At 55.7% G+C, this 20,940-nt stretch overlaps 1 protein-coding gene and 1 long non-coding RNA gene across 5 annotated transcripts in view; one reads left to right on the top strand and one right to left on the bottom strand.

Annotated features, from left to right (window-relative positions):
* LOC145545463 (TRIO and F-actin-binding protein-like) overlaps positions 1-20,940 on the top strand; it is a 41,571-nt gene that overhangs the window by 4,405 nt on the left and 16,226 nt on the right. Inside the window, exons 2-9 of one of the 4 annotated variants that reach the window (XM_081590005.1) lie at positions 484-598; positions 1,312-2,421; positions 5,454-5,531; positions 7,879-8,016; positions 17,422-17,478; positions 20,135-20,203; positions 20,328-20,417; positions 20,809-20,918. In XM_081590005.1, coding sequence (XP_081446131.1) covers positions 484-598; positions 1,312-2,421; positions 5,454-5,531; positions 7,879-8,016; positions 17,422-17,478; positions 20,135-20,203; positions 20,328-20,417; positions 20,809-20,918 — 1,767 coding nt within the window. Of the gene's footprint in view, positions 1-483; positions 599-1,311; positions 2,422-5,453; positions 5,532-7,878; positions 8,017-12,305; positions 12,474-14,154; positions 16,824-17,421; positions 17,479-20,134; positions 20,204-20,327; positions 20,418-20,808; positions 20,919-20,940 lie in introns of those variants that run through there. The other 3 variants (XM_081590004.1, XM_081590007.1, XM_081590006.1) reach the window with 3 other exon arrangements.
* LOC145545467 (uncharacterized) lies at positions 8,991-12,135 on the bottom strand. The gene is made up of 4 exons (XR_014082100.1): positions 12,039-12,135; positions 11,678-11,791; positions 10,582-10,943; positions 8,991-9,701 (listed from the first exon to the last, which is right to left on the bottom strand). It is a non-coding gene; the product is annotated as an uncharacterized LOC145545467 (long non-coding RNA).

Genomic DNA, 20,940 nt, shown 5'->3' on the forward strand with positions numbered 1-20,940 from the left:
GAGATAGTACAAGTGCCTGAGACCCAGGAAGTGCTCTGTAAATGTTTGGCATTAAGATCATGTGTGCCCAGTGCCTGGTACACAGTAGGTGCTGAATAAATCTCAATTCCCACAAGGACCAGTTGAGACTGTCTGTGGATGAGTTGTGGGCCACTCATGGGGTAGTGGCCAGAAAGGAAGCACCGAGTGAGACAGGAGGCGGTCAAGGCCAAGGTGTAGCCCCCCACTTTTGCTCACCCCTTTTCTCACTTCATTTTCACAACAGCTCCATGAGGCAGGTAGAATAGGGTGGTGTCAGCTACTATCCCCATTTTGCAGAAGGGGAAACTGAGGCCCTGAGAGACTCCTCCCTCACTTGGGGTCCTTTATCTAGCTTGCGGTGGGTTCCTGGATCTGCCACTGGGGGTGGGAGTAGAGGAGCTGGGGTACCGGGAGTGGGACAGACCCAAGGGCCCTCAGAGGGGTGGCTGCATTTGCTCATAGGAAGTCCGAGGCACCAGGGGCTTTCCACGCCCGGGACGAGGGGCGGTCACAGCGGCCCAGCCAACGTCAGAGCCAACCTCTCCAAAGACAGTCCAGCCCTGCCCTCAGCAGGGAGGTGAGCATGGCCAGCCTGCTGGGGGGGGCCCCTCTATCTGCAAGGGGTGGGCCATTGCTTCTCCCCTCCCCCAGATGCTGGGCAGGGGTCCTGGGAGGGAGGTTCTTTATGAAAAGGTCAAAGTCCCAATCATAGGTGTCCAGCTCCTCTCTCTCCCAAAGAGTCGGCAAAAATGAGGCAGACCCCAGTTCATCCATCTTGAAGATGGCCGTTCCACGCTGCCTTCTTCCTTCATTAGGCATCTACCATCTTGGGAACTTTTCAGGGAAACCACCCATGGGTCAGTCCAGCTCTACAGACTGTCTCTTCCAGGGTGGGGATTTGTGCGTTTAAAGTAGCTCTTAGACGGCAAGGCCCACCCAGGGGATGAGGTGTTGGTGGTGGAAATTCTGGCCCCTGAGAGCCCAGTTTGGAATCAGTATCTTGGGTGGAGGGGGTTGGGGGGTGGTGGTGGCGGGGGAAACTGGAAAGTGAGCAGCTCTTCTTTGTGGAACTGAGGAAGGTGGGTGAGAGGGAAGGGCTGACACTCCCAGGAAGGGAATTCAGGGGCCCTAGGTACTCTCTGACTTGCTTTAATCCAGCCTGCTGTGAGGAGAGAGTTGCCTGCTGCAACTCCCCTGAGGCCTGGCTAGGACCCCAGCTGCCTGTCCTCCTAGACAGACCCTGTCCAGCCAGGGCCTGGACCCTCATCCAGCCCCTCACCTCATCCTCAGGTAACCAAGCCCCCCGCGAAGCAGGTGGAACCAGCTCGACGTAGCCGCACAGAAGCCCCTCATCCCAGGAGCCCCGAGAGGCGGCCTGAGGGGGACCGGTGGCTCCAGGGGTCCTCACCGCCCCCGAGAACGTCAGCCAGAACTCCTGAGAGGGAACAGCGGATACAGAGACCTCTGGAACGCGGCCGGGCGGGCCCAAGACAGCCCCTCGGAGGGTGGCGGAGTCAGGAGGAGCCACCAGGATCTCGGGCCCCACACAGATGCCTGGAGAGAGGCTGGCGCAGCCAGGAGGAGGGCCCAGGCCTGGGAGGCTGGCAAGGACTCTGGGAGTCCAGCCGGGGGGCTGCCAGAGCCCCAGAGGGAATGTGGAGGGGCCCTCCCAGGGAGTCTGAGAAAAGCTGGAGCCTGCTGGGTGGCCTCTCTGGCCACAGGTGGCAGTCAGAGACCTGGGAGAGGCCCCTCGACAGGTCAGCTCAGCGGGGCTGGGGCAGCCTACAGGAGCTGTCCAGTCCTCACCAGCCTGTGGGCCCCCCAGAGAACTCCAGGGCAGGCACAGGGGAGTTCTCAAAATCCCAGAGGCCTGAGACACCGCCAGCCATGGGCAGGGGCACTGAGGGAGCCTGCCCACACTTGCACGGCCCCGAGAGGCGACCCGAGCTTGACTGGGGGGACCTGATGAGCCTTCTCGGGGTACCAAGGGAGGGGCCGTGGACCCGCTCAGAGGAACCGGCTCTGGCCTCCCGTCTTCCGAGACTGGATTGGGAGGGCCTCCTGGAGCTCCTGCAGGCCCAGTTGCTCCACAAGGACCCAGCGGGACACTGGGCTGGCCCTGGCCATGCTTCCCCAGGCACCAACGGTACCCTGGAGCTGGAGCAAGACCCGCACAGCCAGCCTGAAGGAGGGGCAGGGGCTGCCCTAGACAATGGATACCACCCCGGGCAGTGGCCCCAGAGCTCCGCCCAGCCGTCCAGCCCTGCCAGCACCTCCACCCAGTGGCCAAAGACCAAAGTGACAAGCGGACCAGAGTCCTCAACTACGACTGGTCTGGAGGAGACAGGCCAGTTGGGTAGCAGGAGCCCTGCAGAGGGCCCCAGCTTGCCACAGCAGGAGGTAAGTCAGTCTCATTTCCAAGGGACAGCCTGAAAGTCAGCCTCACCCCACACAAGTATCCCGAAAGGCTGCCCCTCGGCTCCTGCACACCGTCTCCCTCCTGACCGAAACCTTTCCCTACCACCAAACTGCAGTGATAATACCCAGCCCTTTCTTTGAGCATTTACTACGTGCTAAATCTTGATCTGGATGTTTTATGGTATTTTCCTCATTTACTCTCCACGGCAATCTGATGAGAAAGGCAATATTTACAGATAGGGAGTCTGACACACAGAGAGGTTAAGCCACTCACCCAAGATCACACAGCTAGTAAGCGCTAGGGTAGGGGTGGACCCCAGGTCTGCTCTGTGCAGATCACCCTGAGGCCTCCCACAAGCTGCACTGACCAGGGCCTTCTCCCCTTCTGGCCCTACAGTACTTGGTTTGTGTTGCTTTCTGGTGGCCTCTACCTGGCCCTGTCTGGGACTGCAGCCAACGTGGTCACGTCCCCTCCCCATGGCAGTATTCCAAGTTCCTTAAAGTCCAGGACGGCTTCACTTACCCCTCTCTGGCCCCTGCAGCACCTCTCAGGCACAGGGAAGGAGTTGTATAAATGCTTATTGGTCTGAGCTCACTGCTGAGACAGCTGCTTCAATGGGGGTCTGAATGGAAAGTAGGCCCAGTGCCTGGCACATAGTAGGTGCCCACCAAGTCCCTGCCCTGTCTCTTTGGCCCAGGGGCAGGGTCACAGAGTCAGTGCTGCCCAGAGCATTTATCTGAAGATGGGAAGGGTCCTAGAGACCAGAACCCTGCAAGCTGGCCTCAGCTCACCAGGGACACAGCATATTTTGACACCCAGCTTCTCTTGGTCCTGGTCTTCTGTAGAGTGGGACCAACTGCTTCCCCGACAGGCACCACTGGGGCTATGTGGAGGTTCCTGCTCCTTCATCCAAACACTCCTTGTCTCCATGACTCGCAGCCCCATGCTGCCTCCCCCTTAGATGACAGGGGAGGGTGTGTTGGGCCCTGGGCTGAGAGCTTTACATACTTTGTCATATGTACCTCAGCTAGATACAGTGCCCAGACACATTCAGCGTTTGCCGTGGGTCACACATATGTGTGCTTAGTTGCTCAGTTGTGTTTGACTCTTTATGAGCCCATGGACTGTAGCCTGCCAGGCTCCTCTGTCCATGTGGATTCTCCAGGCAAGAATACTGGAGCGGGTTGCCATGCCCTCCTCCAGGGGATCTTCCCAACTCAGGGATTGAACCCAGGTCTCTCGCACTGCAGGCAGATTCTTTATCACCTGAGCCACCAGGGAAGCTCATGCATAAGTCAAGAGAAATGAGACCAAAGTATTGACTCCAAAGCCTGAGGTTGTTTGTTTGTTTTTTTATAGTTGTTTTATAGTGTTGTGTTAATTTCTACCGTACAACAAAGTGACATAGTTATACTCTTTTTAAAAAACAAACAACTCCCTTAAAAAATAATTTTTATTTAGGCTGTGCTGAGGCTTTGTTGCTGCATGGACTTTTCTCTAGTGGCAGAGAGTGGGGGCTAGTCTCTAGTTGCAGTGTGCAGGCTTCTCATCGCGGTGGTGGCTCTTGTTGTGGAACATGGGCTCCAGGGCACGTGAGCTTCAGTAGTTTCAGCAAGTGGGTTCAGAAGTTGTGGCTCCCCGGCTCTAGAGCACAAGCCCAATAGTTGTGGTGCACGGGCTTAGTTGCTCTGCGACATGTGGGATCTTCCCAGATCAGGGATCGAATCCATGTCTCCTGTATCAGCAGCAGATTCTTTAACATTGAGCCACCAGGGAAGCCCTTCCTGTATATATATTTTCATATTCTTTTCCATTCTGGCTTATCAAAAGATATTCAATACAGTTTTTTGTGCTATACAGTAGGACCTTGTTGGTTGTCTATTCTATATATAATAATTTGCATCTGCTAATTCCAAACTCCCAATCCTTCCCTCCCCACCTCCCTCTCCCCTTGGCAACCACAAATCATGCCTGTGAGTCTGTTTCTGTTTTGCAGATATGTTCATTTGTGTCATATTTTAGATTCCACATATAAATGATATAATGTATTATCTGTCTTCTATTTCTGATCTACTTTGCCTAGTATGATAACGACTAGTTCTATCCATGTTGCTGTAAGCGGCATTATTTCATTCTTTTTTAATGGCTGAGTAATATTCCATTGTGTGTATGTATGTGTATGTTCCTTGTTCAAGTCTCAGATCAGGTGCTCTGTCTGAGACGCCTTCCCTGAATACTCACCCCACCCCTGGGTTGGTGATGTTTCCTTTCTGAGCTTGGTAGTTCTGCTTCTCTTCACTGGGTCATGCTCAGTTGTTGCCATTTTCCCTTAAAAAACATGAGCTCCATGCGGGCAGGAGCTGCACCTACTTTATCTCCATCCCCCCAGCCCCTAGCCCAGGGCCTGACACAAAGGAGGAGCTCAGCTCAGTGGCTGGTTGACCAGTGAAAATATGGATGCTTGAGGGCCTACAAGAAACAGATGGAGGGTGGGTAGGTCAGTGGGTAGATGATGAATGAGTGATAGATGACAGATGTGTGAACGGGTGATGGATAAATGACATATATTGGACAAATGAGAAAGAGATGTCAGATGGATGACAGATGGGTGGATGGATGGATGGACGGGTGATAAATGGAACAGATGATGGGTGCTGGATAGATATTGCATAGATGGGTAAACGTTGTAGAATATGCATGATGGTGAATGAATGTTGGCAGGATGGGTAGATGGATGTTGGATGGATTAAGGAAGGATACATGGATATAGGATGGATGGATAGATGATGAGTTAATTGAGGATGGATATATTGGGATAATGTTGGATAGATGAGTAGGTAGATGATGTAGGATAGATTTTGGATGGTGGATGGATATATGGACCAATTGATGCTAGATTCTAGATGGACATTAGATGGATGGATGATGAATGGATGGATAAGAAGTTGGATAGATGGATAAAACCTGGGAAGGGAAATACCCTAATCTAAGCTGTGTTCTTTCTTATCTCCAGTTCCAATCAAAGGAGCCTGAGGAACCAGAACAAAGCAGAGGCCAAGACTCACTGACTGACCAGAAGCAGGTTGACTCGGTAGTTGGGTCATTGGGTCATGGGTGTGGGTCATAGGGAGGAGAAGGGAAGGGAAATTAGGTAGGAGGTGGGCTGAGGTCCTGAGATGAGCTCTGGAGTCATCCAGACCAAGGCTGGCTCTGCCATGGGGTCACTGAGAAGAGGGGCTCTAGAGGATCTGGGCAGCAGGGCCACCTTCTGGCTTGGAGACCTGGGTGGGTGGACAGTCCTGGGTTCAGAAGCCCAGGGCTCCGCTTTCAACTTGCTAAGATTCCCTGAAAAGGTCACTGCCCTTCCCTGGGCAAATGGCAGTTTGATAGTCTTGGAAGGCAAGGTCCTCATGGGTCTGAAGGGCTGGCCACGCTGGGAGAAAGGGTAGGCTTCCAGGAGCTGGAGCCAGAGAGGCGCTGAAGAGGGCCAGGGAGGTACAGAAGTCAGCTGGGCCTGGAGGATCTCCAGGGTCCCGGGCGGGAGAGAGTGTGCAAGGGGTGAGACCCGCCAAGGCTGCTGGGAAGCCTGGCTGCAGCTGGAGCACATGCTCTGCCCCGCCCCTCCCCACGACCTGCCAAACAGACTGTTCTCATCACCCTCAGCCTCCAGAGAGGTGAGGTCAGAGCCGAGGGCCTGGGGCAGCGGGAGGCGGAAGAGGGAGACCAGGCTGCTTGAGGCCAGTGCTTCTCTAATCCTGTTGTTCTGCAGTTCCTCATGCTGGCTCCTGAAAAGCCAGGTGTGACGGGGTGAGGGGGTGTCTGTCTGGCCTTGCCCCTAGTCTGAGCTGGGGGGATTCTGCCCGACCCCTGACTGTTGGGCAGAGGAGGAAACGAGGGGCAGGGCAGTCATCCTGGATCATATAGCCCGTCAGTGGCGGGGCTCAAATTAGGATCCGGGGCTCAAATTAGGATCCGGGACTCAGAACTCCCCACCCAGCCCTCTCTCTGCTCCCCCCAACACAGCTTCTCGGCTTTGCCCTGATTGCCTTCATGGCCTCACAGAGTAGAAGCAGAATAACTAACTGCTGAGTGGGCCATCTGTGAAATGGGAGGTGACAGGGACCGGTCACTAAAGGTGCTTCCAGTTCTTACAGGGACTCCGGCAGCTTTGCTCTTCCTCTTTCTGTGTTATTTCTTCACACTTCCTGGGGCCGGAGTTTTGCGAACAAAGAGGAAATAGCAATACAGGGGTCCCCCGCTAGTCTCCATGAAATAGGCCTGCCCCAGCAACCCAGAAAGCCTCAGTCCACCCCCAGGCAGCGTAGACTGGACAGAATGACAACTGCGTCATTCATTCATTCACTTGCATTCCCTTAGTGAGCGCCTTCTATATGTCTGGGTGTGGGCCAGAGGCTAACTGAAGTGCCATCACGGAGCCCATGGTCTAGTGGTCAGGGCTGTGATGGGGATGTGGTGCAGGGTCGGGGCCATCCTTCCCCCTCAGAGTCCTTTGGACCTGTGCTTTGATGCTTCATGTCCCACATCCAGAGAATCTCTGGGTTCTGGGGACTTGAGACACCTGGGTTCTGTCTTGCCTGTGCCAGTAACCTCCTCTGTGACTTTGGGCAAATGCCTCTGCATCACGGGGGCCTCAGTTTCCCCAACAAGTGAAGGTGAAATTCACTCAGTCATGTTCAACTCTTTGAGATCCTCATGGACTATACAGTCCATGGAATTCTCCAGGCCAGAATACTGGAGTGGGTAGCCATTCCCTTCTCCAGGGGATCTTCCCAACCCAGGGATCGAACCCAGGTCTCCTGCATTGCCAGTGGATTCTTTATCAGCTGAGCCACCAGGGAATCCCCAAACAAGGATGACTCCAAAGGGGGTGCACTTGGGGGCTCTGTCTGGTATGACTGTAGATGTCTGGGACTCATTCCTTTCACAAAGGTGAGGAGAGTAGGCAGATGGGGGACTTGGGATTAGGGGACACTTGGGTGACCCCTTGGCTCCAGAGGATTGTTGCCATGGGGAAGAGGGACCCAGAGTTTCTCCATCTTTAGATAATTCAAGAGAAGCTGGAAATATGTAGTTATGTGTTAACCTCTTGATTATTTAACATTGGAACCTAATGCAAAATAATCTGAAAACCCTATGCGGGCTGAACACACATCTGTGGTCTGCATTCCCCTCCCGCTGGCTCCCTGGGGTCTGACTTGAGGGTGGAGAAGTGCACATTCCCAAAGGCACTGAGCCCCTAGAGCCCTGCCAACCAACATCACATGTGTGAGCGAGTTCACAAGCTCTTTTCTCAGCAGTTCTGGGATGGAGGAAGATGGGCCTTTGAGGTGGGCAGCATGGGCAGGGGAGGCTGTCATCAGGGACTCCCCCATCCCACCAAAGGGACCTGGGGGCCAACACTGGACCCTGTTTGACAGGCAGACAAGAGGCCAGCGGAGGGCAAGGCTGGGAGCCCACTCAAGGGCCGACTGGTGACCTCATGGCGGATGCCCGGGGACCGTCCCACGCTGTTCAATCCGTTCCTGCTGTCTCTGGGGGTCCTCAGGTGGCAAAGGGTAGGCTGGTTCCAGTGGGGTGGGAGGGGCGGGGATGGGAGAGAGAGGGGGAGGGGAGGGAGGAGGCTGGTGTTAGGCAGAGGAAAACCAGTAGGGGTTGAGAGGGAGAGATGTGGGACCCGCACATGAGAAAGGAGGGCTGAGCTCCCTTGGTCTCTGCGGTGAGGGGCCTGTCCCACCTGCAGGACCGGGCTGGGGCTGCTTTCAGCCTGCAGGCTGAAGGGTGATGGAATAATCCACACAGCTGAAAGCTCCCAATCAGCATATAGGCTGAAGGGAGCCAGGCTGGGGGGTGGGGTGGGGGGAGAGGGAGAGAGGGCCTGCGAGGGGCTCTGGGATTGCAAAGTGTGTCTCAGACCTGGGCCTGAGCCAGTTGCACAAACATCTGGCATTACGTAACCCATCCTCTACCCAGAGAGGGCTGTAAACACTCAGGCCTCTGGTTCGGGGTTTCCTCAAGAGCGGGGAGAGAGGAGGGGAGGCAGCTGAGTCTTGCTGTCTCTGGCCCCCACTTCACGGTGGAGGGAGCAGGCTTGGCCACCTCCAGGGGCCACAGGCTGGCTCGTGGGCTCTCTTTTCTCATGACAGGCTGGTTCTTATACTCTGATAAGCTAGGGGTCTAGCTCTAAGCTGGGCACGTTAGATACTGTAACTAGACACAGTGTACACTCAGGGAGGTGAGGTGGACTTGCCCAGGGGTGTATGGCTAGGGTTTAGAGGAACCAGCCACTGGCTGATTTTCCTCATTTGATGAGAGCATGGTTGCAGTCAAACTCACCAAGCCTCAGTTGCTACATCTGTCTAATGGGAAAAATATATATATATATGCCGATGATCAGGGCGGTGGGGAGGACTGGCTCAGAGAGATCAGGATGTACAGAGGTGTGAGAGGGTGGGGTGGGGGGCAGCATCCAAACACTAACTTTCCCATCTGCTTCTTCTTTTTAGTATTTAAAAAAAAAAATCTTGGCTCAGTTTATTTATTTTTGTTTATTTTTTGGCCACGTGGCATGTGGGATCTTAGTTCCCCAACCAGGGATCAAACCCCCGCCCCTGCAGGGGAAGTGTGGAGTCATAACTACTGGACCGCTGGGGAAGTCCCCCATCCACTTCTTAATTTCCTCTCTGCTGCTCTATGGGGGCTAAGGCACAAGGATAACCAAGCAAACATGGTTATCTAGGCAGGGTGGCATCTTTAAGCCAGGGGCGGGAATTACCTTATCAGCCTAACTAAAGGTCACTAACACACAGCAGTTCTGGCAGGAGGGAGCAGGTAAGTCCTTGGTGGGAGAGAAGGGGAAGAGAAATGGGGAAATGGACTCTGGGATGCTGCTGCTGGTGATGATAAACCAGCATTTATTGTGCACCTACTATGTGCTCAGCTGTGTTCAGTGAGTGGCACACCTGATTGCATTGAATCCTCGCCATTGAGTGTAACAGGTATGGTTCACATTGTCCATTTCATAGATGAAGGAATGAAACTCACTTGTTCTAGGTCACACAAGGGGGAGAGCTAGGATTTGAAGCCTGCTCTAGCTGACCTCAGAACCCACCCTGTCCCCACCATCTCCGTGCATCCGTGTCTCCTTGCGGAGTCCTCCTTGCAGCCCCGAGAGTCTCCACAGATTTTCCCCATTGGACAGATATGGCAACAGAGGCTCAACGAACTGGCACCTCTTCTTGACCTGGGGATGAGGAAAATCAGGAGCTGAGAGACAGAGCTGCTAGTGGAACCACCCAGACAGTTACTTACAGCAGCTTTAAACATTTCTCAGGCTGGAAAGTGAAATTAGTCCCATGTCAAGACCCAGGAAGCCTAAGTCTTGAGCTCTGTCTGCCCCTAACTGGTGTGGCTTTGGGCCACTGTCTCCCTTCTCTGAGCCTCACATTGTTATCCTCAATAGAGGAACGGTCTGAAACTGGATAACCCCAAAGTTTGGTGGCTCTGTTTAAGAAGTCACTCCTGGGTCCCTAAGGCTGAACCATCCCTCTTACAAGGCAAGTTACAGTAAGGGAGTCATCGCTTCACTCGTGCATTCACTCACTGGACCAACATTTGTGAAAAACCTGATATGGGCTGACGCCCTGGGCTTTACATGATATAGACAAAAACCACTCTTCCTGCCCACAAGGAGCTCACAGTTTGTAAGGACACTGACATAGAACTGGTCAGGACACAGTGTGGTGATCACTTGAGTTGTAGAGTGTACAGATGCAAGGAGCTCTGGACAAGGAGATTCTAAGTCTGTGCTGGGGGCACTCTGGCTTCCTTTGGACTGAGACTTGAAGGGTGAGGACGAATTTTCCAGGCAAACAAACATTTGGAGGGAGGGGAGGGAGAGAGTGAGTGTGTGTGTTGGGGCATAAGAGGACAGGAAGGGAAGTGTTCCAGACACAGCACAGAACAACATGTGCCATTAGGGAGGTACAGGGGACCTGGCTTATTCTGGGACGTCCTGGTGTTTGTGCAGCCCTAGCACGTGAAATGTGTGTGTGTCTAATGATGAAGGACAGCAGGCAGGGGCCATATGATAATGAACATCGACTACTGGCACAAGAATGTACCTCTCAGCAGTGGAGAAGTGTTGAAGAACTTTGGGCAGGGGAGTGTTCTAATCCCTGTGTGGAGGGTACTGGAAGAGTCCCAGGAGGCCAGGAAACCAGCAAGGAGGCTGGTACTGTCAGGTGCCCAGTGCCCATGTCACTGTGATAGGGTGGTAGCTGAGATCTTCTGTTTGTTCATTCACTCTCCCAAGGACCAAATAAATGCCTGAGTGAGGTACAGGGGTAGGGTGAGAACACTGCTCAGCAATGCCAGAAGGCCAGTGTCTAGGAGGACTTATCCGTGGTCTCATTTCTCAAGGTGGAGAGAATTCCAGTGGGAAATGCTGGGAAAACTTCAGCTCCCTGGGCCTCCGCTTCTCTACCTGTGAAATGGGGATAGTAATTATAATCATGACAGAAATAATTTCTGAACCCCAAAGTGAGATGGCAGAATCACTGAGATGATAGTCATTCTAATCCCCCTGTGCCTCTACCTAAGGAGAACTAACTAGGGATAAAGGGAGTGCTCTAGGTGCTTTACTTAAGTAAACACTTAATCCTTACAGCAGCCTGTGAGATCATAGCATCATCTCATTTTATAGAAGGTGAAGTTGAGGCACAGAGAGGTTAAGTACTTTGCTTAAGGTAACACAGGGCTTGAGTCACAATGCTCCATAAGCCATTCCATGCACTTAGCAACAAATTCCATCACAGTCCCTCCTCAGCTGTGGACTTAGAGGAGCTCCTGCAGGCAAAGAACCTCTTAAAAACCACCAAGTGCTTTGGTAAAGAGAAACAGTATAGCCCACACCCAAGAACACAAAATGAGGTTCTTAAGCAGAGAAAGACTCCCTGTGAGGAGGGGGCATTTAAATGGGAAGGCCCTATCATTCCAGAACTCACTTTGCGCTTAGATTGTGCTAAGTTGCTTGACTCTGTGACGCTATGGACTGTAACCTTTCAGGCTCCTCTGTTCATGGAATTCTCCAGGCAAGAATACTGGAGTGGGTTGCCATGCCCTTCTCCAGGGGATCTTCCCGACCCAGGGATGGAACCCGTGTCTCTTGTGTCTCCTGCATTGGCAAGCGGGTTCTTTACCACTAGCGCCCACTCTTACTTGTTACGAATCCCCGTCTCTTCTTCCTGTGTGATCTTGGGCAAGTTGGCTCACCACTCTGAGCCTTCATTTTCTCATTAGTAAAATGGAGGCAAGGACACCCCCTTGTCGGGTCTGTGGTTAAGGACGAAATCCCATTACACAAGTAATAAGCCGGGCTGGGCGAGTGGGACACGCAGAATTGGTACTATTGGGTGCTTTGCCCGCGTCGTCATCAAATCGAGGGGCAGAGCCCTAATGGACCCATCGCTCCCGTCTGGCGGCTGGCGATTGGGTCGGGGGGAACCGTTGCTGGGAGACGAGGGTGCCACACCCCGCTGCCCCCACCCCGCACTCCCGCGCAGCGGCCCGACGGAGTCACCTGCACGCTGGGCCCTTCCTTCCTCCCAGCGCGCCCCCGGGGCCAGAGCCCGGCCCGCCCTCCTCTCCCTCCGCCCCTATCCGCCGCGCCGGGGACCGCCCCCGCTCACCCGTCCCGTCGCAAGAGGCCCCGCCTCCGGGCCTCTCCCGCGCTCCCATTGGCCCGCCCGCGGTCCCCGCCGCTGTTTGTCCCGGCTACCCCGCCGCCCATTGGCCACCCCGGATCCTCCCAGGAAGTTTGAAAAAAAAAAAAGTTTTATGGGCGGATGGAAGGGGCCGGGGCAGCGCCGGGGAAGGGAAGGGCCGGGAGGAGCTGCGGCTGGCGGCCGAGAGGGGCGGCGGCGGCGGCGGGATTCCCGCTCCGCTGAGCCCGGCCCGAGAGCCCTTTCCACCTTTCTGCCTCTCGCTCTCTCCGCCCCGGGGTGCCGACATGACGGTGAGTGCCCCCCCCCGGGGGTGTAGCCCCTCTGCACCCCCAGGCCGGGATGAGAGCGACAGCCGGAGCCAGAGCCGCGCCGCTCCCCTCTGGGCAACCCCCTCCTCACTTCCCGGAGGCTTGAAGAGGTCTCGGCCGGAAGAAGGGCGACCCTGGCGGCACGGGCCGGCTGTCTTGCCCTCACCTTCCGCCGGCCTCACCTTTCCGGGCCAGGAGCCCGGGCAACCCCCACCCCGAGAAGATGGGAACTCTCGCTCTCAGGCACCACCCCCTAACTTTTGCTGGTCCAATCATGGACAGATTAGGGGTGGCCCTTTCCCCTTCTCTTCTGCAGCTCCCCTTAGTGAAAACCTGATCTGATTCACCTAAGTTGCGCCAGATCCGTAAGTGTCTCCCAGGGTTCTGGGTCGCGGGAGGAGCGGAGATGGGCCTGGCCCGGGTCTGGGTCTCGCCAGGGGCTGGAGAGAGGCGCTCCCTTGGTTGGAATGGGTCTCTCTGGTGCGGGTCTGGGAAGGCAGTCCGCCCGTGTGGGCGCTGGCCGCAGGTTGGCTGGGGTGAAAAGGGGCCGCCCCGTCTCATCCTGTCTGGAGCCCATCCTGGGACTTCTGAAGTAGCAGGATACCGTGTTCTCCCGGGCTTGCCACTTCGCAGTGACTCTGGGACCTTGGGTGGGGCAGGCCAGCGATTGGGAGTGAGGAACACGGTGGCAGGGATTTGTCTTTCTCTTGAGGATGAGCCATATCCAACCTCTATCAGTACTTGGGCCTTAATTATCATATTACCTCTCATAGCTGAATTCACCAATAGCCCCGTTACACAGTGTAATAAACTGAGGCTTGGGGAGGGGCGTCGGTGAGTTGCCAGAGGTTACCCTGAGTCTAAGGGAAGGAGTAGCCCTTTTCCAGGTCACTCTGGCCCCTTGACTGTGATGTTCTGGAAGGGAGGGGCAGGACTGCTTTTGGTTTCTGGCCGGCGCCTCAGGGAGGATCTGACAGCCTGGTGAGGAGGGTTGGGGGGAGTTGAGCAGCGTGGGTGTGTGCAGGGCCCCTGCCTCCTAAGTGCGATGACCTGCTCACTGCCTGGACTTCCTCAGCCTCTGCACATCCTGCCACCTCTCTGCTGGCCCTTCCTGTTGTCAGCAGCCTCCCCGCCCCTGTCAGGGAGTAGAGAGGGATGTGGGGGGAGGAGCTGAGTCAGTGTCTTCCACCCCACCCCCCCATCCCCGCCTTAGGCTAGTGGAGGGTGGTTGCATTGCCTACAGGGTGCCTGCCAGGCCTTGAAACTGGGTGCTGTCACATTACCAGCTTGGATCCCTGCAGGTTGATGGTAACTCCTCGTCTAACCGATGAGGACACCGATGAGTTCACACCGTAGGTGGTGAACTTATGTGCCCTGGGTGACACGGCCCGGCCCTGGCTGAGCCAGAATTTGTAACCCGGTCTGTCCCAGTTTTCTCTCAGGATCAGATAAATGTACATAGTTGCCTTTCTTGGGGAAGCACATGCTGAACTCGGGTAAGGCTGCTAGAAGCAGCATGTGGGGGCTCATCCCTGCTGGTGGAAGGAGGCTCCCAGAGGGAAATGACCTCCTGGGACTGTAGGACTTTGTCAAATGGAGAGGGATGGGACTTTGTCAAATGTCAGGTACAGTGTGGACCAAGGCTGGTGGCCATATCTGGGGAATGAAATGGTGAAAACATAGAAAAAGGACTTGGGAAGGAGGGCCTCAGAGGCCAGGAAGAGCAGCTTGGGCTTGTTCAGGGACACTGGGGAGCCGTGAACAGAGAGGAGCAGAGAGGAGGTTCGTTATGACCTTTGACAGTGTTTACCGGATTCATCCTGGCTGCTCTCAGACCTGAGCCCACTCCAGGCTGGTGTCCTGTCCATTGCTTCTTCACATCTTCTTCTTCTCTCCTGGCCCCATCTCCCTGACTTCGATCTCAGAAATCTGAACGAGCCAGTGGCAAAGGTGCTATGAACATGTAAATGCTTAGAGGCTTCAGGAAGCTGGGCCTGGAGTCAGGCTCTGCTCCACCTCCTTTTGCCTTAGCCGGGTGCAGCCTTGCCCCTGGAGCTTCATCCCCAGCCGCTGCCTGGCATCAAATTATATACCTGCTCACTTGTTTATTGTCTGTCTCTCTCCAGAGTTCCACCAGGGCAGGGGCCGCATCTCTTGTTTGCCGCTGATTTCCTGGTATAGAACAGGGCCTGGTTCAAAAAAAATAAGAGAGAGAGATGAAAAGAAAGAAGGGAAGAAAGAAATTTGTATGAATGTCCCCTGAGTCCTAAGATCTCGGGGGAGTGAACAACGTGTGTCCCTGACCGAGTTGCTTCTGGTCTAGCCTGTGAGGGATAAGTGAGTGGCTTCAGGACAATCACAGATGCCACAGAGACCCTGGGAAGTCATCTGGTGTGGTGTGTACTGGGAAAGGCACCTCTGAGGTGACAATTGCAGGTCTCAAGGCATGAGAAGGGATTTGCCTGGTTGAAGGAGGTGGAGGAGGCCTTGTGTTTCAAGCAGAGGACATAGGTGTTTGTGGAGGGCCCCAGTCCTGGTGTGTTGGGGATCAGGGAGGAAGTGTGATGACATAAAACATGGGGCCCCCTAAGCAGAGGTGAGGCCAGGCTGAGGCTTCCGTGCTGTCCTGAGGCAGCCGGACCTTGTTCTGAAGCCATCCCTGAGGGTTTAAAGTGGGTCTGTGACACTAGGCCTTTTGGAGCGGGTCGCCTGCCAGAGCGTGCATACAGGGGGTGGTGTCCATGGTCCAGGCTGGCATGAGGCAGAGTTGACCTGTGGTCAAGGGAGGGAGGGCTGCTGTGAGGTCCTATCAGTGCTCTGGAAGGAAAAAAAGGAGAAAGGGAGTTTCCTGTAGGTGGAGGGAAGGATCTGGGGCTGAGGAGCCACGTGTGAAGGTGCAGGGGGCTGAGAGTTAGGTTCTCTGACCTTTTGACCCTTGGGGGCTTCCCAGGTAACTGCAGGACCTCGCCTGCCAGCAGGTTTAAAAACTCACACTGGTGGCCTTCTCTCCCCAAGGTCACCATGCCATCTCATGCCTGATGGCGTGTGTGTGGTATGTGGGTACTGGTGTCTCTGTGTGTAGCCCATTCAGTTCTCTCATGGAACTTGGGGGAGGGCAGGACCCCCCCCCCCCATCATTTGCCGCATCAAACATCTGGGTTCAGGGAGGAGATGTGACTTAGGAAGGTCACTCCACTTCCCAGGCAGCCCTTGGGGTCCCAGCCTGTCATTCTTGCCCTTCCTCAGCCTCTGGAAGCCCATGGCTCTCCCAGCCCCGGCTTGGCTCAGTCTTGATTGGCTGGGTGGTCAGCTGGTCCTTCCCGGGGGACTCTCCCCAGGTCTGCACAGTGATGCCAGCTCTGTGGTCCATCCCAGAAAGCCTGGCTCCTCAGCTGCCAGGAGGTGGGGTGGGAATGGCCCCCAAAGCACAGGAATTTAGATCAGGGAGGTAGAGGAGGGTGGATATTTAATCAGCAGGTTTCCCCTGGGGTCACAGCATCCCAGGCCCTGAGGCCACGGGAGGCCCCTGTCTGCATGTGGACCCAGGTGACTTGGTGGCTTGAGCATGGCTATTGGTCTTCAGTCTGAGCTTGGAACCACCCTGGGCAACTTCCGGCCCACGTGGGGAACAGAGCGGGGAAGAAGAGAAAGTAGACAGGGCTTACACAGCCTGGGGTTTCCCGGGTCTGAGCAGAGCCTGTGTCCCTTCCGTCGGACAGGTCTGCGGGGAGGGGCTTGATGTAGGGGTTGGGCCACCGGCATGCCGAGATCCAGAGGCCCTGGTCCCAAGGCCATGGCTGGGGATGGCTCAGGATGTCCAGGCTGCTGGCCCAAGCCCCTCTTAGGCCTCTTCCTCCGGAAGAGGAGAATGGGGCTTCCTTGGAAGAAGGCAGGTCAAGGCAGGTGGCCAGGTCAGATAGCTCCAGTTTCCAGGTTTCCAACCATTGTCGCCGCCCACCCCACTGAGCCATGCCACCCGCTCCCTCCACGCAACCAGACACCTTGGCCTGGTGGAGCTGTGATGCAGGTGCTGATAGGTGGGCTCAGAGCCATGGCAACAGGTGGCAGCCTCCTCCCTGCCAGCCAGTTTGGCCCACCAGCGAGCTGGAGCTGAGACTCTGCAGGGGGACCGGGACTTAGACGAGAGAGAGAGGTCTCCCCAGCAGGCTGGGAGGGTCTGTGGATCGGCCTGGCCAGAGAAAATGCCTAGATGAGCAGTTTTGTCCTCTAGGGGCTAGGCGGGGGGAACCTAGCTCCAGGTCCCTGTGGAACATGCTACAGCTGGGAGCCCCCAGACCCCAGGGCCGTGCCCCCCTGGGCAGCACTCGGCAGGTAGGACTTGCCAGAACTGAGGTACCATCTCCTGGCCCTTCCAAAGAGCTAGGGGGGGCCCCAGGGGTTCTGAGACCACACTCTGGGCCTGGCTCCATCTTTCAGGGTCTCCAGGAGACGAGGAAGGGCAGGGCTGGTTGGACCACAGGAGGGTTAGTGGATTAGGGGTGGGTAAGATCATTGGAGCATTATCTGCCTGGGCCACATCAGTGAGAGGAGCTGGACAGTTCGCTCAGCCCTGCTGGCTTTGCCTGTCCTCTGAGCTCTATAAGGGTTCCTTGTTCCAGGCAGAGTTCTCTCCCCTCTCTCTCTCCCTCTCCTCCACACTCAGGTGAGGAAGTAGGCTGGCGGGAGGGGAGCTCGGTGGTCTGTGGTGGACGGCCAGTCACTTGGCCCACCTCTCAGAGGTTGCCGGATGTTCAGGAAAAGGGACCAAAGCTGCTTCAGTGGCTGGGAGGCTGCCTGGATTTGGGGGGTTATCTGGGTCCTCAACCCTCCCTCCTGGCTTCCCAGGATTCTTACAGGACTTAGAGCAGGTAGGATGAGCCCCTTTGGTTCTCGCTGGATCTGACTCATCTGCCACCCCCTCTCCCCATAGCCCGATCTGCTAAACTTCAAGAAGGGATGGATGTCTATCTTGGACGAGCCTGGAGAGGTAGGAGGGCTGTGGTGGGGTGAGGTGAGGGGTAGGGGGTGGGAAGTGGGGTTGTTGCAGGGCCCTGTAGGCTCCTGGGGGGCCGCCCAGGTGGCTGAGCAGCTTCCCTGGCCTGTCCAGCTATCTAGAGACCCTGGTTTCTGGGTGGAGGGGTTAGAGGGTGAGGGCCAGAGTGGGAACCCTGAGGGCAGGATGCTTCTTGTCCTGTTGGAAAGAAGGCCTTGGGCTGCGGGATGGGAGGGCAGAGGCTGCTAGTCATCTCAGCTTTGTGAAGCAGCCTGCATTATGTAAAGGTCACTAGGATGGCGGCCTCCTGACCCTTCACGCCCTGCACCCCGTCCTCTCTTCTCACCAAGAGCCCCTCAGCCATCCCACCTCTTGACGACCCTGGCTGGGTATCTGAGGGTCTGGGATGGAGGGGTTCACAGAGATCATCCGGCCTGAGATGTATACAGATTCCCAAAGGCTCAGCCATGCAGCAGCTCCCCCCAACCTTGGGGTGGAGGCTCAGAGCGCATTCCTTGAAGTCTCACCAACCTGGGGCCCCATTGAGCGAGTCACAGCTTCCTTTGGCCTCAGTGGCCTCATCTGTGAAATGGGCATGCTGGGTAGTGAGAATTCTTTCCAGGCTGGATAACAGAGTCACAGTGGTCAAGCACATAAAAGGTCTCACAGAACCCTCAGTGCCTGCTTGGGCCTCAACTAATAACCCTTCCCTTTCTCTACTGTGTGCATCTTTAGAGCCAGAAGGGACAGTAGCTTTTCACCATTCTACCCTTCTGGCTGCCAGGCTGGAGGTGGAGCTGGCCTCCTGCCCACCCAGCCTGGGAGGGGACGTCTCCCTGCCCGGGTCCTGCATACGCCTGCAGCTTGGGTCTGCGTGCAGCCCTCATGCCACGGAGGGCTTGGAGCCAAAGGGAATCTCATTGTGTTCCCTACCCACATGCTTTATTCCCTCTAGCCCACAACCTTCTGAACCCACTGCCTGCTTGCCAGCCCCCTGGTGGCTGGGCTCCAGGCTCACACAAGGCCGGGCATCCCGCCAGTGACCCTTCCCAGCCTCCCCACCCAGGGTCTCTGGAGGGCAGAGATTATGAGCCCCACCCAGAACTGGCCATTACTCATTCTCTTTCACAGGGTTTTGGAATGTCCGAGCTGGAAGGGCCCTGGGAGTTCAGCCAGCCCAACCCCTTGGTGCACAGACAGGAGACAGGCCCACAAGGGCTTTGATCTCTTCCAGGCCCAGAAGCACCTTGGGCAAACCCAGGCCTAGAACTTGGGGCACCTGAGGCCCACAGAGTTCCAGCCAGCTGCCATTGCAGGCAGTCGTAGACCAGGCCTGGAAAGGCCTAAGAGATCTTTTGGCCCTGAACCTCTGCCCTACTTTACAGAGGGACAGTTGTCCTGTCCAGCAGCTCGGGTCACTCAGAAGAGCAGCGTGGTTCTAAGAGGGCCAGTCACTCAGGACAGTCCCCAATGTCCTGGTACCTGACTGTGCGCCAAGTGCCATGAGAGACATCCTGGGGAGAGTTAGGAATTTCTGACCTCACTAGGAGGCTTAGGGACTACTTAGCCCTACTTTACAAGTCAGAAAACTGAAGCTCAGAGAGGTTGAGACACATGACTAAAGACACACAGCTAGCAAAGGATTAAATAGTTGTTACCCTGGTCTCTTGGATGCTAAAGTCCTATTTCTCATGGGAGGCAGTGTGGAAAGAAATAGTATCATCCTGGCATATCCTTGAAAACTTACTATTTTCTTGAGGAAAGAAAACCAAGTACTTGAAGTATTAACAACCAGAGCTTGGTGATGCGGGGGAGCTGCGGAGGACATGGGCTGACCCTGGCAGTGGATGGATCTTGACTGGCATTCCAGTGAGTGGCCAGAAGCCCGGACGTGAGCTGAGCTTGGCACTTTCATATCAGGCTGTTCTGATGCCCCCATCCCTCTCCTATGTGTCCTGCCAACCTAACCCCATCTGCAGCAGAGAGAAGCATTGCAGAAAGGTGCCCACATCGTAAATGTACAGATAATGCATTCTCATAGCTGCACACGTATGTAACCAGCACCCAGATCAAGAAACAGAATACAATCAGCTCTCAGACACTTTTCCCTGCACCCTCTTCCGGTCTTGCTCTCTGGGAGACTTGTCCTCGGCTATTGGGGTGATCAATCCGGGAGTAGCATATGGAAGAAGACTTTTGAAGTCTTGGCCCTGGCTTGCTAGGCAAATGCCCTTACACAGGTCACAACCCCTTCCTGGACTGCACTGGGCAGGATTTGCATACAGGAGCCTCGATGATCTTGGTGGAAAAGATCAGGAGGCCTATGGAATTGTCAACAAATCAGGGAAGGGCTCTCAGAAAGAAAGGGAGGGTGTGGTTAGTGAGGAGAAGCCGACTCATTTCACAGATGCTGCTCCTGAGGCTCGGAGAGGTAATGGAGGGGCTAACTGCAAATGTGGATTTTGTGACTCTGCACTGTCCCCTGCCCCCCGCCCCTCAGCAAAGCTGATGAGGGTGCCAGGCGCCTGCTGCAAGCAGAACAGTTGACCTGGCAGTACCCAGGATGCCTGTGGAATGATGCACACACACACACACACACACTCTCATTCCATGCTCTTGACCCCTACTCACCGCCTTCTCTCCTTCGCAGTGGAAGAAGCACTGGTTTGTACTGACTGACTCAAGCCTCAAGTACTACCGGGATTCCACCGCTGAGGAGGTGAGACGATGAAGTGGGAGGGCTCCTTCCCCCATCAGGTTCCAGGGGACTCCTGGTAGGGGGTCAAGGGGTTCAGGGAGGGATCACTTGAGTCCATGGACCATCATGAGCCCTCCTGCTGCAGGCGGATGAGCTAGACGGCGAGATCGACCTGCGCTCCTGCACGGACGTCACTGAGTATGCGGTGCAGCGCAACTATGGCTTCCAGATCCACGTGAGCCTGCGGGCAGCTGGGGCGGTGTCCCTGGAGGGCCCCCCAGAGGAGGTGTAGGGGTGGAGCGTGGCTCACCAGACTGGCTCCCATCACTCATTTCCCCAGAGACCTTGTCCTCAGAGCCAGTGAGAAGCTCTGGTGCCAACACTGAGCTTGTCTGGGGCGATCCCGGGTATCACTGGCAAGCTGATTCGAATGTTAGAGAAACTGTGGAGGCAACGGGGCTCTTCCAAGGCTACTGGAGGGGAGGGTGTGCATCCTCTGTTCGCCTCCAGGCTCAGGACCTGAGATACCACCCCCTGGGAGGGAAGGGCACCTCCCTGGGGCCCAGAGTGGGGAGGGAGCAAGGGAGCTGGCCAGGTGGCAATCTAACTGTGGGGTGGACTTGCAGACCAAAGACGCTGTCTATACCTTGTCGGCCATGACCTCGGGCATCCGGAGGAACTGGATTGAGGCTCTGAGGAAGACCGTGCGTCCCACCTCAGCCCCAGATGTCACCAAGTATGTGCTGGGCTGGACCGGG

Source organism: Giraffa tippelskirchi, chromosome 4, assembly GCF_054371585.1.
Source record: "Giraffa tippelskirchi isolate mGirTip1 chromosome 4, T2T-mGirTip1v1.2.pri, whole genome shotgun sequence".
NCBI classification, from domain to species: domain Eukaryota; kingdom Metazoa; phylum Chordata; class Mammalia; order Artiodactyla; family Giraffidae; genus Giraffa; species Giraffa tippelskirchi.